Source organism: Salvia splendens, chromosome 11, assembly GCF_004379255.2.
Source record: "Salvia splendens isolate huo1 chromosome 11, SspV2, whole genome shotgun sequence".
Taxonomy (NCBI): Eukaryota; Viridiplantae; Streptophyta; class Magnoliopsida; order Lamiales; family Lamiaceae; genus Salvia; species Salvia splendens.
The window spans coordinates 11,031,783-11,048,645 of NC_056042.1; the positions used below are offsets into that span (position 1 = coordinate 11,031,783).

At 38.8% G+C, this 16,863-nt stretch overlaps 1 protein-coding gene and 1 non-coding gene across 2 annotated transcripts; one reads left to right on the forward strand and one right to left on the reverse strand.

Annotated features, from left to right (window-relative positions):
- The first annotated feature begins 2,418 nt into the window (after positions 1-2,418).
- On the forward strand, positions 2,419-5,184 carry LOC121754425. The gene is made up of 2 exons (XM_042149787.1): positions 2,419-3,766; positions 3,956-5,184. Exons 1-2 carry the CDS (start codon positions 2,419-2,421, stop codon positions 5,182-5,184), a joined length of 2,577 nt encoding a protein of 858 aa, XP_042005721.1.
- LOC121756637 lies at positions 2,806-2,912 on the reverse strand. Its single transcript, XR_006041017.1, has one exon. It is a non-coding gene; the product is annotated as a small nucleolar RNA R71 (small nucleolar RNA).
- Positions 5,185-16,863: the final 11,679 nt, after the last annotated feature.

Sequence of the window (16,863 nt, forward strand, 5' to 3'; positions counted from 1 at the left end):
ACACTTGTGACAATTAGCTGAGGCAAATTGGGTAGAGGGGTAATAGATAATTTCCATCTCAACCTGCTACTCTACGAGTATCGGGTATCCGTTATCCGATGATAACGGGAAATGGGGCGGGATTAGGTAGTGTGGTTTAGAGTCTTGCGGGAAGCGGGTATACCCGTTAATCCAGATAATATCTGATATTATTAGTATTAGACATATACCACATTTTAATACTTTATAGAGTCAAAGAGTTCTTTTGAAACATTTTTATATTCCAAAAAACTTATAATTGAAAACTCACCGAAACTAGCTATAGAGTGTCCCCTCATTTTTATTCTCAATCTATACAAAACTTACCATCAATATTATACAGTAAATTAATGTCACGACCACATTTTACTAGTGATAGTGAGTGTGGACATATCGTGACTAAAAAAACGTGAAGATAAAAGGGTAAGCATAAGTGGAAAGTCAAGTTCAAACATTAGTTTTTGAAAAACGAAAGTGATACGTGGCATGATAAAAATCAGAGTAAGTTATCTAGGTTTATAAGCTCCTAGTACAAAATTCCTAATGCATCGGAAGAGACCAAGACAAAGAAGTATGTGTGAAGACACACTTCTTTGGGATACATATTGCTACTTATTAATACCATTTCTCAACACCTTCGCCTCCTCGTTCGCATTCAACCTGCACGTTAGAAAGGAAACATGCAGGGCTGAGTATTTAATATACACAGTGGACATAGTGCCAAAAATATAAGTTCCATTTAAGTTTTGTCAGCCACAGTTGAGTGAACACGAGGTTTTATTTAAAAGGCCCGAGCCACTAAAATTCCTTTAATTTCATAAAATTGATTGCGCAATCACATGACTAGACACCATATCTGAACGTATGTGAACCGGGAATGTGGCCACATTCCATGACGGTCACTGGATCGACAACTCGAAAGCTAGCTCACGATCCCATATGTGTACACTAGTCCGAGTAGGGTTTGCGGCCCTACTGGGACCCGAATTCGATTTAACATAATTGGCATAGCCAAACAGATAGGTATTTATAAAAGCAAAACATGGCATGACAAACAAGTATATAAATTTCCACATTTTCATGCTAAAAGACACATTCAAAAGAATGCCCACCTCAAAAGCTATTTCCTTAGCCGAAAAGTTCCTTGATTTGGTCTTAAACGACGTGCGAAGATGATGCGAAGCATATTTCCTATACCTTCCCCCCGTAGACTAAACATTTCTATGCTATTGTCTCTTTAACATAGTTTAGGAATGTGCTCAATATCTATTCACTATGTCTTTGGCTAATAATATAGTGATGTTATTTCTTATGCTATTGTCTCTTTAACATAGTTTAGGAATGATTAATTGTTGGATTGCTATCGAATTAGAATTGTTCAGAGGATAATTTGATAGTGGATTAAGTAGGAGATTATAGTAGAGGATCTTATATTCCCGCGCTTCCGCAGGAATTTAATATCTTTGAAAATTAATTCATGGAACAAGTGTTCAGCTGACTGTGAATTATACGTCGCAAACATGTTCAGTGTACGTGATTAGGTAGATGTTTTAATCCCTTCGTATGTTTCATTGTTAAAGGTGTAGAATAATACAAGCCTCGTGAGCAACTTGGAGTGACGTCTTTTTCCTATTTGAAAAGTTTTCCTAGTTAACTTGTAATTGTTTTTTGTCTTCAACTTTTGGAAATCAAAATCTTCAAAACAAATCATCTTTTTGTATGTCTTTTCTTTGTTTTAGAATTAAATAATCAATTCATTCCATGTGGATCGACACTCGAAGTATTACAATTGACACTGTATCCTTGCAGTATTGCTGTAATATTAGAGTTAATTAATTAAACTTGATTGATCTCGCATATAATATCTAAGCTCTAAAATTACACATCAAGTTTTGGCGCCGTTGCCGGGGAAGGCAATAGATTGTTTAACTTCTAGTTTGTGTTTTGTTTTATTTTTATTTTGATCTTTCTCTTATTTTTGTAGGTACTCATTTCGTGTTCTTGGAGGTGATAGCCATCTACCGCGTCTGGACTTGAAGACGAAGGAGTATATTTTCTAGGTGACATCTTTTAACTCTTAGTTTAGGTAGTCTAGTTTTTCACTTAAGCACACACATTTCATAGTACTTACCCCGAAGTTGTCGAGAGGTCTCGCTTTCGGTAATAGGAAATATATTGTGCTTGTGTTTGGTGTATTTTCTGTTGTGTAGGTTTAAAAAAAAAAAAAAAAAGTGAATGCACACGCGATCACAGGGTACACCACCGTTTGGACTACTCTGTTATCAAAGAAGAAGTAAGGTTAGAGGGTCAGAGTTTGAGATCTTCCCGGACTATTCGAGTCCATTCAGGAGTAACCGACTCTTTGGTGAAGAAAGGGATCAGGATTCAGACGGTGAATCAATGGCAGATAACAATGAGATTCCACCACCCGTGGTGAGGTTTGGCGACACTCTGAGATCGGGAATTGAGTACCCAGGGGAGTGTGCCTACGCAAATGACAACGTCAACATTCCACCTCACTACATCAGTTTGGTGAATGGAGGAAATCTTTTCCATGGACGGGATGATGAAGATCCGGTGAGTCATTTGAATGCCTTCTACGAGCTGACAAATTCTCATAGACCTCCAAATGTGGAGCATCATCGGATTAAGAGGGCCTTATTTCCATTCTCATTGAGGGAGAAGGCAAGAGCGTGGTATGACTCACTCCCGGGCTACAACATAGCAACGTTCCAAGAGTTGAAGACGTTGTTCCTCTTCGAATACAATTCTCCTATGAAGATTGAGAAGTTGAGAGAGGAGATCACCTCTTTCCGACAGAAGTATGACGAGTCCTTCGCGGAAGCATGGAAGAGATTCACGGAATTGATAAGGAAATGCCCAAGTCACGGACTAGCTCCGGGGCATGACCTTTTGAAATTCTACAAGGGACTCAACAGTGAAGGCACGGGATTGGTGACTGCAGGTTCGAATGGGAACCTAGATGATCTAACTCACGATGAGGTGAGGGCTTTGTTTCAAAGGCTGGCCAACAATCAACGGAATTGGCACAATCCAAGGCGAGGGGCTGATAGAGCAGGAGATACATTTGGTGCTACAAAGGATGCGGAAAGAGTGACCGCAATTGAGGCTCAACTGGCGGACATTAGCACTCAAATGTCGTCGATGACAAAGGCAGTTAAATCTCTTCAACTGACTCCTCAACCCCAAGCTGTGACGGTGATGAGATGTGGGTTGTGCCAAGGCGGGCATCATACTGATCAGTGCCCAAGTCTTCAAGGACCACCTGTGGAAGATGTGAACTATATTGGCAACAATCGCCAAGGGTTCAATCAGGGCAACCAATACAACAATCAGCAAAATTGGAGGCCTCAACAAACAGGATGGAATCAGGCTGGTCCTAGCAACAACTCGGGAAATCAATGGAGGAACAACACTCAACCGCCGGGTTATGAGAAGAAGCCAACCGTCGAGGATCAGTTGGGGCAGATTCTCTCTTTCATGACTAAGAGTCAAAAGGAGAACGAAAATTTCAAGGAAAGGACGGTGGAAAAGTTTGGGCAGATGGATGCGACAATGAGGAATCTTGAGACGCAGATAGGGCAGCTTGCCACGGCATCACACACGAGGATTCCTAACACCATCCCGAGCAATACCGTACCTAATCCGAGAGGCAATGAACAGTGTAAGGCAGTGGTCTTGAGAAGTGGTCGTGAGTTGGATTCGACACCATCAATGGACGGCCAAGGTACTTCCGGCATCTCACACGCAGGGGCGGATGAGATGTTAGGCTTGCATTCCTCGCACGTAGGGGCGGACGAGGCATGTAAGGGAAGTCCCGCGTTGGTGCAGGGTGCCCAACATGGTCAAGAACAGGCTGCATCCGGCAGCAAGGAAAATGGTGTAGAATCCGAGTTAAGCGAGAAGTTTTTGGCAGAAAAGAAGGGAAAGCAGAAAGTAGAGATGGGATCAAAGGGACAGCTGATGACATGTCCGGCATTAGACCCGAAAAGCAAGTTCAACTTCCCTGATCACATTCCTCCTCCACCATATCCACCGAAGAGGAAGAAGAGAGCTCCAAAGGAGAAAAGCTTCGAGTGGATGATGAACGTGATTCGAAAAGTGAATGTGGATGTATCGTTGGTGGACCTCTTCACTAATTTCCCCAAGTTCTCCAAGTTCTTCAAGGACATGATGGCAAACAAGGAGAAACTTCAGGACGAGGGAATAGTGGCATTGAGCATGAATTGCTCACAACTGATTTCGGGAATGATGCCCATGAAGAAGAGGGATCCGGGAAGTTGTGTGATTCCTTGTGAGATAGGCAACACAATTTTCACCAAATGTCTATTGGATCAAGGATCGGGGATCTCACTGATGGCGTTGAAAACAGCACGTGCCATTGGACTGGAGAACAGAATGGAGCCCATCGACATTGCTCTACAATTGGCTGATCACTCCATTGTGAAGCCCACAGGAATAGTAGAGCATGTCTTGGTCAAGGTAGATAAGTTCGTCATCCCCGTTGATTTCATAGTATTGGATATGCCTGAGGACAAAGAGGTGCCAATTCTGTTTGGCAGACCGTTTCTTGCCACAGGGGACGTGTTGCTAGGAGCAAAGGACAACTCAGTCACGTTTAGAATTAATGGTGAGCAAGTGACCATTAATGTGGAGAAAGCGATGAAGCATCCTAGTGATGCAAAAGCGTGCTTTAGAGTTGATGTCCTCGACAAGTGTATCTTTGACAAGATGCGTTGCTCGGCAAGTATAGAAGGAAGCGTTTATGATAAGGGGAGCTTGGAAAGAGACTTTGGTTCGACAATTAAAGTTGATTTTGATTTTGATGAAAGTGAGGATGCTCAAATTGATCAACCAAGTCTCGAGAATGAATGTGTGGTGGATACTTTCGTGGCGGATGTGCAGCCTTCAATTGAAGTACCACCAAAGCTAGAATTGAAGCCACTCCCGACAAATCTGAAATACGCATTCCTTGGTGAGAATGAATCTTTACCGGTTGTGATATCGGCGATGTTGAATGATGAAGAAGAATTGAAGTTGATAGAGCTACTGAAGTCACACAAGAAAGCTCTAGGTTGGTCCATTGCCGACATCAAAGGAATTAGCCCCGCAATATGCATGCATAAAATCTTGATGGAAGATTGAGCTAAGCCGGTAAGAGAGAGACAAAGGAGGTTGAACCCACTTATGCAAGAAGTGGTTGAAAAAGAAGTGAAGAAATTGTTGAAATATGGGATGATCTATCCCATTTCCGATAGTGAGTGGGTTAGCCCGGTGCAATGTGTACCAAAGAAAGGGGGAATAACCGTGACTGTCAATGAGAAGAATGAAGTTTTGGCAACTCGATTGGTGAACTCATGGAGAGTGTGCATGGATTATAGAAAGTTGAACACGGCGACGAGAAAAGATCACTTCCCGTTGCCATTTCTGGATCAGTTGCTCGATAGGATCGCGGGTTATTCCCATTATTGTTTTCTAGATGGATATTCGGGGTACAATCAGATTGCAATTGCCCCTGAAGATCAGGAAAAGACGACATTCACATGTCCTATTGGAACTTATGCCTTCCGCCGGATGCCTTTTGGTTTGTGTAATGCACCGGCTACATTCCAACGTTGCATGATGGCAATTTTTTCCGATATGAATGAAGATATCATGGAGATCTTCATGGATGATTTCTCCGTCTTTGGATCCTCATTTGACTTTTGCTTAGAAAACTTGAGACGGGTCCTACAAAGATGTGAGGAGTCAAATCTCGTGCTAAATTGGGAAAAGTGTCAATTTATGGTCAAAGAGGGCATAGTGTTGGGACACAAGGTGTCGGAGTTGGGGTTGGAGATGGATAAGGCGAAGATTGATGTGATCTCGAAGTTACCTCCCCCAACGAATGTGAAGGGCATCCGTAGTTTCCTTGGTCATGCAGGATTCTACCGACGGTTTATAAAAGATTTTTCAAAGATTGCAAAGCCACTTTGCAACTTGCTTGAAAAGGATGCCAAGTTCGTCTTTGATGGGAAATGCCTTGAGGCATTTGAATTGTTGAAGAAAAAGCTAGTCGAAGCTCCTATTATTATCACACCCGATTGGTCAAAGCCGTTTGAGTTGATGTGTGATGCTTCAGACTATGCTGTGGGGGCCGTTCTAGGCCAAAGGAGAGACAAGGTCCTACACGCCGTCTACTATGCTAGCAAAGTACTCAATGAAGCTCAACTGAATTACACCACGACATAGAAGGAAATGTTAGCAGTTGTGTATGCTTTCGAGAAGTTTCGTGCTTACTTACTTGGCACGAAAGTGGTAGTGTTCACGGACCATTCAGCTATCAAATATTTGATGAATAAGAAAGATGCAAAGCCTCGGTTGGTAAGGTGGATCCTCTTACTACAAGAGTTTGATGTGGAGATTAAAGACAAAAAGGGGACCGAGAACTTGGTAGCTGATCATCTCTCTAGACTAGAGGGATTGGAAGAGACGGAAGATGAAAGAAAGAAAAGGATAAATGAGAAATTTCCCGACGAGCAAGTGTTGCAAGTGGAGGCTCGGGAAACATATGTGTCGTGGTTTGCCAATTTGGCAAACTACCTTGTTACGGGCATTATACCAGAAGGGTTGTCATCTAACCAAAAGAAGAAGTTTTTGAGTGACACCCGCACATATGTTTGGGAAGATCCGTTTCTCTTTCGGATTTGTAGTGATGGAGTGATTCGAAGGTGCGTTGGAGAGCATGAGCACCTTCAGATTTTGTCTGCATGCCATGATTCGTTGTATGGCGGCCACTTTGGAGCACGACGAACTGCTTTTAAAGTGCTTCAGTCCGGATTCTTTTGGCCATCGATCTTCAAGGATGCAAAAGCCTATGTAGAACGATGTGACAGTTCCCAAAGAGCCGGCAATATCTCGTGGAGGAATGAAATGCCGATGAATAATATTCACGAGGTAGAACTTTTCGATGTTTGGGGAATAGACTTCATGGGACCGTTTCCCAAGTCTAATGGGCAGCAATACATTCTCGTTGCTGTCGACTACGTATCTAAGTGGGTAGAGGCAGTGGCCTCGGCAACCAATGATGCCAAAGTGGTGTTGAAATTTATCAAGAATCACATCTTTAACCGCTTTGGGACACCACGAGCCATTATCAGTGATGGAGGAACTCATTTTTGCAACAAATTGTTTGAAAACCTCCTAGGAAAGTATGGTGTCCAACACAAGGTTGCTACCCCTTATCATCCCCAAACGAGTGGTCAAGTTGAAGTCTCCAATCGTGAGATAAAGCGGGTGCTTGAGAAAGTTGTAAGGCCGTCTCGGAAGGATTGGGCTCAAAAGTTAGATGATGCTTTGTGGGCATATCGAACGGCGTACAAGACCCCGATTGGAACTTCGCCATACAAATTGGTCTTTGGGAAGGCTTGCCATTTGCCGGTAGAGCTTGAGCATAAAGCTTTTTGGGCTTTGCAAAAGCTCAATTTGGATTATGATGCTGCAGCCGAGAAGAGGATGTGCGACATGAACGAGATGGATGAGTTTAGGCTCCGTGCATATGAGAGCGTTGACCTCTATAAGGAGCGGGCTAAGAAGATTCACGATGCAGCCATTAAGCCTCGTCAATTCCATGAGGGACAACTGGTCCTTTTGTACAACTCTCGGCTTAAACTGTTTCCGGGCAAGCTCAAGTCTAGATGGTGGGATCCTTATGTGGTGCACAAGGTATACCCCTATGGTGCTGTGGATGTTCGGGATCAGAAGAATGGTAGCATTTGGAAGGTGAATGGCCAACGTTTGAAGGCCTATGTTGGAGTTGAAGGAGGCATGGAGACAGAGGAAGTGACTACACTAGTGGACTCAAGAGTGTAGATCAAGAATGAAGAAGGTCGAGCCAACGACTATAAACAAAGGCGCTGATTGGGAGGCAACCCCAGGTTTTTTTTTTATTCTCCTTTTATTTTTGTTTTCGTATGTTGGAGGTTTTGTTTGCTCAATTCTTTCCTCTAACATTTATTTTGAATTGAGTGTTTCTTTTTGTAGTTTTTGGTTCTTTTTGTAGGAGCATCATGGAGATAGATTGGAGCTTAGGAGAAAGCAAACTTGCAAAGGATTTTTTTTTACACCCACCCGCCCACCCGAATGCACTATAGATTTCATGCCAATTTTGGGGGAGTCTTCTTACCCTTTAATCTTTATGTCTTCTTTGCATGCATTGAGGACAATGAAGCATTCAAGTTTGGGGGGGTTGTGAATGATTTGTGATGCATGATGCATGTTTTTTTAGGTGTATTATATGCTAAAATGTTTTGAATCTATGTATTTGACGGGTGCATGTTAGATCTTCGGCTTTCTGGTTGGGAAATTTTGCTTAATTTTACTTGAACTTTGAAGCCTAAGATGAATGGAATGGGTGCATGAATCTATTTGAAAAGCATGTCGTGATTACATCCGATTTCTTGAGTTGAGGAGAGTATGAAAATCGCATGACTTGTGGAAATTATTCTGGATTGATTTGCTTTATCGAGTGAAGTGCTTGCGTTCGTTTGTGTTAACGATTTGGGAGGATAAGGCACTAGGATGAACTCTATGGCCAAATGATCACATGCCTAGTCCATCACATGATCCCCTAGAAGCCACCTTGAGCTTACTTCCTTATTCTTTGTGTAAACACTTAGCCTTAGCCACTGAAAAAAGCCTAATGTTAGCCTCATCAATAGACCTTGCTACTATTTGGGTGCTAAATACAAGTTGAGCTTGGTGTTTTGAGTTGTGAGTGTGGGGGTGGTGGACTGTAAAGAGTAGACTTCTCTAGACTTGATGTAACGTGAAAAGAATGAAGTTCTTAGAAAAAAAAAGAAAAAAAAAGACGACCTCCAAATTCGCAAAAGTCGAGGTCTTTACAAAAACAGAAAAAGAAAAAGAAATAATAAGTTGATGAAATAAAGATAGAGCTTCGACAATTGTTTGATGTAATCTTGTCTAGAATAGATCTCAAGTTTGGGGGAGTGTGAGTTGGGTTGTAAAATTTTGGTTGTTCGATCTTTGGAAGGATGTTGTAGGAGGGAAGATTTTGGCACTCAAATGTGTAGCCTTTGAGCTCACTATCCATACTTATCCTACCTCGTCCCTAGCACCATTACAACCTTGAAATAAGACCTTGGACCTAATCGTTGATGTTTGTGGATGTGTGTAAATAGCTTGGTAGAGTTAAAGAAGTTCGGTTTGAAATCTGCGAGTCTATGTGATTAGTAGTGCTTGATGAGTCAATGATGACGGTTTGAGTTGTTTGATCGTATGCTCGGACTTACTTTGAAGTGCATCTTGACTTGAAGTTCTAGGGGGATGAGTGATTGTTCTTGAGAGTGGGAAATCTCGATTGGAAATGTCGGGGGTTTAGATCTTGTCACTCACGTCCCTACATGATTCTTTTTGATGAAAATCTCTTTGCGGGTTAGACTTGGTTGAGTTTTTGTGCTTAAAATGTATCTTGCTCGGGGCGAGCAAGAGCTTAAGTTTGGGGGTATTTGATGCGAAGCATATTTCCTATACTTTCCCCCCGTAGACTAAACATTTCTATGTTAATTGTAACTCACCAAAGTGTGTTTTGAGTGTAGTTTTGGGTGTTGGAAGCTGGAAATGCGTCAGAATAGCAGGCAGAAGAAACACCCGGTCGGGTGAAATGTTTGATGCATGAGGAGTCCAGAAAGTTCGCCCGGTCGGGCGTTATGACATCACAAAAACGCCCGGTCGGGCGTTTCCCACGATACCTCCAGTAGCACTTCGCCCGGTCGGGCGTTTATACCCTTTGATTTTCGCCCGGTCGGGCGTTTCGTGTCTCAACTGCTGAATAGCAGTTTTTCGGCAGTTTTGTCGAGGAAAAAAGGAAAAAGGAGAAAAGAGGTGTCAGGGAAAGGAAAAAAGGGGTGTCAGAAGGTTGGCAGGAGGATTAGAAAAAGAAAAAAGGTGGGGAGAGAGAGTAGAAAGGTGACGTGAAGGGTGGAGAGCATTAATTATTGAAAAGAAAATAGAGAGTAGAAAGGAGACGAAAAGGTGGACTTTTGGTGGCGACGAATTCAAAGAAACTCCGTCCAACATTCCGACGATCCGTCTCCATACTCCAATTCCACTCAACGAGAGCATGCTTCCTATGGTTTTTATTGCAAATATTACCATGTGTTTAGGCTAAGCTCCCTATGTTGCTCCAAGTTGTAATCTAGGCTTGTATGGATGTTTTTACACCATTGATTTCATATGTTTGTGTCCAACAATGTGCTCAATATCTATTCACTATGTCTTTGGCTAATAATATAGTGATGTTATTTCTTATGCTATTGTCTCTTTAACATAGTTTAGGAATGATTAATTGTTGGATTGCTATCGAATTAGAATTGTTCAGAGGATAATTTGATAGTGGATTAAGTAGGAGATTATAGTAGAGGATCTTATATTCCCGCGCTTCCGCAGGAATTTAATATCTTTGAAAATTAATTCATGGAACAAGTGTTCAGCTGACTGTGAATTATACGTCACAAACATGTTCAGTGTACGTGATTAGGTTGATGTTTTAATCCCTTCGTATGTTTCATTGTTAAAGGTGTAGAATAATACAAGCCTCGTGAGCAACTTGGAGTGACGTCTTTTTCCTATTTGAAAAGTTTTCCTAGTTAACTTGTAATTGTTTTTTGTCTTCAACTTTTGGAAATCAAAATCTTCAAAACAAATCATCTTTTTGTATGTCTTTTCTTTGTTTTAGAATTAAATAATCAATTCCTTCCCTGTGGATCGACACTCGAAGTATTACAATCGACATTGTATCCTTGCAGTATTGCTGTAATATTAGAGTTAATTAATTAAACTTGATTGATCTCGCATATAATATCTAAGCTCTAAAATTACACATCAGAAGACGTCCCTTTAGAAAATAAAGATAATACTTAATTAGACTTAAGAAACCAAATAAACTTTACGTGAATGCATCCTAAGTGCACGATCATTTTATTCTCTTTCCTTATTTTATAGAAAAGTCTTTGAGCGTTAATTAAATCGTGCTATTTAATTTTATGCGGAGGTCTATCAATTATTCGTTTAACAAAGAGAGTGTTATCTTCAACGCAACTTATTCTTGCACTAAAATAAATCTGAGGTCTATTAATCATTGCGGAATTAATTAGCGTACCATTTCCTACATCAATTATTCGAGCATTAAACTAAAGTCCGGGAATTAAATTCATCATCGCGGGATTAATTAGCGGACCATCAATTATTTGATTAGGAAAAACATTAGGAGATCCCGCGAATTAATTTGACACAGCAGGCCCAACTTAAAGCAATTAATCCATTCCTTCATTTAATATTTTCAGGCTCAAGCTTCCATTTTAAGTAAAACATTAGCCCAACAAATTATGTCCTTGACCCAAAAGGACTGGCCCAATTAAAAGAAATTAAGCGGCCCAATTTTACTCATAAACTCCATCGGTCTTCTCCCTCATTTCAACATTCCAAAATTGGGGGAAAATCAAATCCCTAAAAGAAAATCGCCGCTCCCCTCCTCTCCTCCGTCCGGCGCATCACTCCGGGCAGCGACCTCGCGTCGCCGGCGTTCCCTCCTCGGCGTCTCGCGTCATCTGAGATCCTCTACCCCTTTCTTCCTCTCGGCCAAAACTCTGGGCCGCTGCCCCTGTGACCGCCCTCCTCCCTCTACTCCGACAACCCGCAGCGCCGCTACCGCCGGGCATGCACGACGGCGGTCTCTCCGCAACCCTCCGTTCCTTAACCGTTCCTTAAATTACTATTCATTCAATTTCATTTTTTTTTTATTTCCAACCCAATTCAATTTAAATAAACATATTTTTTTTTATTTCCAACCTGCAACCCTCCGTCTCCCAATCGCCGAACGCGTTGAGATCCCACCCACCCGAGCCGCCACCGCCGTAATTCCCGTCGCCGGACATTTTGTGAAGGAGATTGAAATAGAAAATTGGAGAGGAATTGATGTTGGTTTAAGAAGAGTAGATGTGTAGTTGTGTGTGAAATGTAATAAATTAGGTGTATTTATAGAATAAGAAAATAAAAATAAAAATTTAAAAAATTAAAAAAAGTTAAAAAACGATAATATTACCGTTAAAAAAAAATTTTAAATCAATTTTTTTTAAAAAAATATTAATTATTGCGTCATCGCTGACGTGTCCCACTCGCGGGCCGGCGAGTGGGAAGCACGCACGAAGCGGGGAGCGCCACGTCGCCCCAGCGCGTGGCGGCACAAGCCGTGCCGCGTTCCGTGCCGTCGGCACCCGGCACGGAATGGGAACGGAATGGGAGCGGAATGGTGCGCCGCAACGCGTTCCGCGGCGAAACCGTTCCGGCGGAACGGCACGCGGAACGCCGGCGGCACGCGTTGCGGGTGCCCTAAGGAGGGGTTCTTATAGGCACATTGTAGTGTACTTAAGAGGATTAAATGGCTCTTGCAGCAGTTTTGTTTTCATTTGCTGCAGCATATCAATTTCTCCTTGATTCTCACCACTTTTAATTAAGAACTTTTGATTTTTTGCCTGGGCCCAAGTATCCTTGTATTAATTTGCTTTTTTTGGTCTTGCTGTACAAGGAGAGGATGCAGGGGCTGCCTTGAGGGGTGGATTTGCAGGCATTGACTTGCCCTTTTTGGGTAAGTTCTTGGTCCTCTTTTACTAAAGGGGTTTGTCCTCCTCTTAGTTTAGACTTTTTTTCTTAATTTCTTGTGTCTTTACTCATAAATTCTTGTTTGTATCTTGCAGGTTGGGAAAGGCTCAGCTGCCTCCTGGCTACCCGAGACATGGGCCTGCTAGCCCGGGCCCGACGGCTGCTCGGATATGGGCCGTGGTGGGGTGAGATTTAGGCTTGGGAAAAGAAGCCCAAAGTGTAGATAATAGGAACTTTTAGTTTCTTAGTCTTCTTGGCTCATTCATGAATATTTTGTAAAAGTATAGTTTCTTTTTAGTTTCTTAGTCTTCGTGGCTCATTCATGAATATTTTGTAAAAGTATAGTTTCTTTTCTTTCCGTTCATAAATCACACATGAGATGATCATATAGGTTAATGTATTATTTGAGATATATACGAACACTTTAGTTCGAGAAGAACGACTTTAACTCCTTGTACGACGTTCATTGTATTCCATAACTATACGTTAGATTGTTTTAGTTTGTTCGATTAATACTTTAACTTTTGTTTTTGGGAACTTACAACATTGAACATCAATAGAGAGGTAATGAATTTCATTCAAAACACGAATCAAGAGAGCGAAAAATTCTCTAGTTCGACATTAAACATCAACGGAAAAAGATAATAAGATAAGCGGGTATTACAATTAAGAACATTGTCGGTTATTAGGGTTTTCAAATATTCTATCAGGGCTTCGGATCGTCTACGGGTACATGCATTGTCGGGTACGGGATATGAGGTAATCCTGATATGTTGCCAGGCGGGTATTAAGACAACAAATTTGGCTAAAATCATATACGGATACCCGACTTGTCGGGTGCATGTATCCGCGGGTGACCCGTTTCGCCACCCCTAGACAATATACTCTATCCTTTCAATAAAAAATTTTCAATTTTATCATTTTAGTCTTTTCTTTAAAATAAGAATAATTTAAATAGACCCCACCATGCATTTATGTATATATAACTTTCATTATCTTTTTTCCTTCTCTGTTTTATTTACAAATTGCTCAATAAAATTTGTATATTGTTTAAAATTATGCTATTTGTATGAGACAGGAGTGTTATATTTCGAAAATTCAGTCACGGTCATTATATACATTTCAATAACTCGTCTTAATTCTAATTTCAATCATCACGTTATAATAACTCATTCTTTCGTTTGAATTTCTCTGTATCAAAAATAGTAGATGAATAAAGTGTTATTGTTATATTAGTATCATATGATCGATTCTTAGTCTTCCGTCCACCTTTTCTTGAAGATAAAATTTGATATATGGTCAAACATGACACCTCCTACTTGACACATTCTAAAGTGATTCTGATCCATTGAGCTGGTTGCACTAATATGTTTCCTTACCAACTTAATCAAACGAAGTAGGTAATATCAGTATACTAGTACTACATTTTTTCCACTAAACTAGATAAAATTTTGTATTCTTATTTACTATAGAGTGTACTTTAAATTTAATTTATAAAAAATACACTTTGCATTTGTATTTAATTATGGACTAGGTTCGAGTAACCCATTAAAAATTACTTCCTCTGTGTTCCGTTTGCTATTAGGAGTCTCAATTTACCGTTTTAGTCTGTTTGTCTATCATTAGGAGTTCAGGTTCACTTTTACTATAATAGTTAGTTAGACCACTCATTCCACTAACTTATTCTGCTCACATTTTATCATAAAAATAATATATAAATATGAGTCACACATTCCATTACATTTCTCCATCCACTTTCCTATGTTTCTTAAAACACGTATCAAACTCAAATGAGACTCTTAATGGCGGCCGTAAGGAATAATATTATTTCTTTAATTATTTTATAAAACAATTATAATTTAGTTTTATTCTCTAAGTTCGTGTAAATCAAGTTTAAATCGTTTAAATCAGGTTTAATCATACAATAGCATGTTTTACTCGTGTAAATAAGGTTCAGTTGTTACCAATATTAGACCATGTCATTAACATATTCTTGCTGTGTTTAGATTTGAAGGTAGCATGTCAAGTTCGTGTTCGGATTGAGAATTTTCTTAACGATCCGGATTAGACTTTATTGAATTGGGTTGTTATTAAGTTGACCTGATAAGGACCCAACCCGCACAATTTGTCACCCATATTAAATTTGAAGTTCAATCTGATGATTTATGTAGTTAAAATTAGGGGTGGGTAGGTACGGTATACCTTACTGAAACCACCATACCGTATATCTTACCGTAAATTCGGTATGCGAAAAAATCATACATTTATCTTACCAAAATTTTCGGTATACCTTATTTTCGGTATAGAGAATTTTCATACCGATATCGTACCTTATTTTCGGTATGCCGTATCAAAGTTCGGTATACCATATTTTTGTGGTATACCTTACTTTCAATATCAATGAAAATTGAATATTTGAGTTTTTAGAATACTATTTATATTTTATAGTAATTTAAATAATATACGGGGTATTAAATACTAGTATATTTTATTCATATTATATCATATTTCACAATAAACTTTATAATTTAAAAATATATAAAATACTTTATATATTATTATATTCATATTTTACGGTATATACCTTAAATTACGGTATATACCGAATTTCGGTATGCCGCGGTATATAAAAATTCATACCTTTACCTTACCGAAATATTTCAGTAAGGTATCATACCGTACCGAAAATCACGGTATACCAAAAAATCAGTATTTTCGGTATTTTTTTGATATGATAAGGCCGATATTTCGACATTTCGATATTTTTCCCAGCCCTAGTTAAATATTTAGTTTGATATATACTTTTTTTCATAAAAATAAAACCTTTGTAAACCTTCGGTAATGATACAAATTTTAATAGAATTGATAAAGGATATGGGGAGAAAAAGTTAATTAAATTATTATTAGTAACAAGGTCGACCTTAGCAAAAATAAAAACTTACCACTAAATAATAAAATGAACTAATTTTATTGACTAACCATAACTAAAAAGATGACTGTGAAACATGGAGATACTTAAATTATGTTATTTTTATGAGACAGAAGTAATAAAAGTAAGAGTGAACTGCCATAAAAGTCCTTAACTTATTGGGTTGTGATACCACCGGTCTCTAACAAAAAAAATATTGTCAGATGATCCTAACGTTAAACATAATTACAAATCATGTTTTTTTAGTCACTTTTCGGACGAAAATGCCCAAATGGCTTGAAGGTATTATTGGCAATCCCTAAATTCGCTAACATATTTTGTCACATTTCTGTCAGCAACTTCTTATGTGATATCCTAATAAGTTCTGGTACTTCATACATAATTAATGTTTTGTCAATATTTGTACACAAAAAAAACTTCTTATATTCATATATTTCTAGTTAGTGTAACAATATACTATCATGTAGAAAATTCATTGAGAAACAACAAAAAATATGAAAAAGTGAAGTTATTTATGGAATAAAATCTGAATCAATAATACATAGAATAAAAATATATTTTATTTTTAATTAAATGATACACTAATTATTTTCTTGAAAACACTGACATTTAAAATATTATTTCATTATATATCATCGAACTAATTTGTTAATCTAAGCCTCACTTTAATAAGATTTTATATTTATTGACATTTTATTAAGAATTTTAATTTAGCTCAAACTAAAATTTTTAACATCATATGAATATTCAATCTTTATATATAAATTTACATAGTTTCTTGTCATTCATGATAAAATTGAAACATGAGTAATAATTTGAAAATATTCAAGCATGTGACATTAGCTATTTAATTCATGGAAATTTTTTTAATTAATAATAGTATCTGAAATTAAGACAATGTAAATTTATAAATTAATACTGCAAAAGTGGGATACTTCAAGGTAAAAAAAATAAAAATTAAGGAAAATAGAAAACATAAAAAATACCAGAAAATGATTTTTATAAGGAAGAAAGGTCTCATTTTATTATTTTCAAATTAATTAATGCAGATAATGATAAATATGAAGTATATTGTAAAAAAATTAGAAAGTGTAAATAATGACAAAATTTTAATTACGTATGAAGTACCAGAACTTATTAGAAAATTATATAAGAAGTTGTTGACAAAAATGTGGCAGAAATCACGTGTCAACAATATAATGGAGTGACAAAAATGCCCCTTTAGGGCCTGAGGGTGT

Bases quoted from the DNA above. Each gene is read 5' to 3' on its own strand.
- LOC121754425 (XM_042149787.1), top strand. From the start codon at position 2,419: ATGGCAGATAACAATGAGATTCCACCACCCGTGGTGAGGTTTGGCGAC. The intron at 3,767-3,955 runs GTACTTCCGGCA...AGTTTTTGGCAG, and splicing joins ACCATCAATGGACGGCCAAG to AAAAGAAGGGAAAGCAGAAA.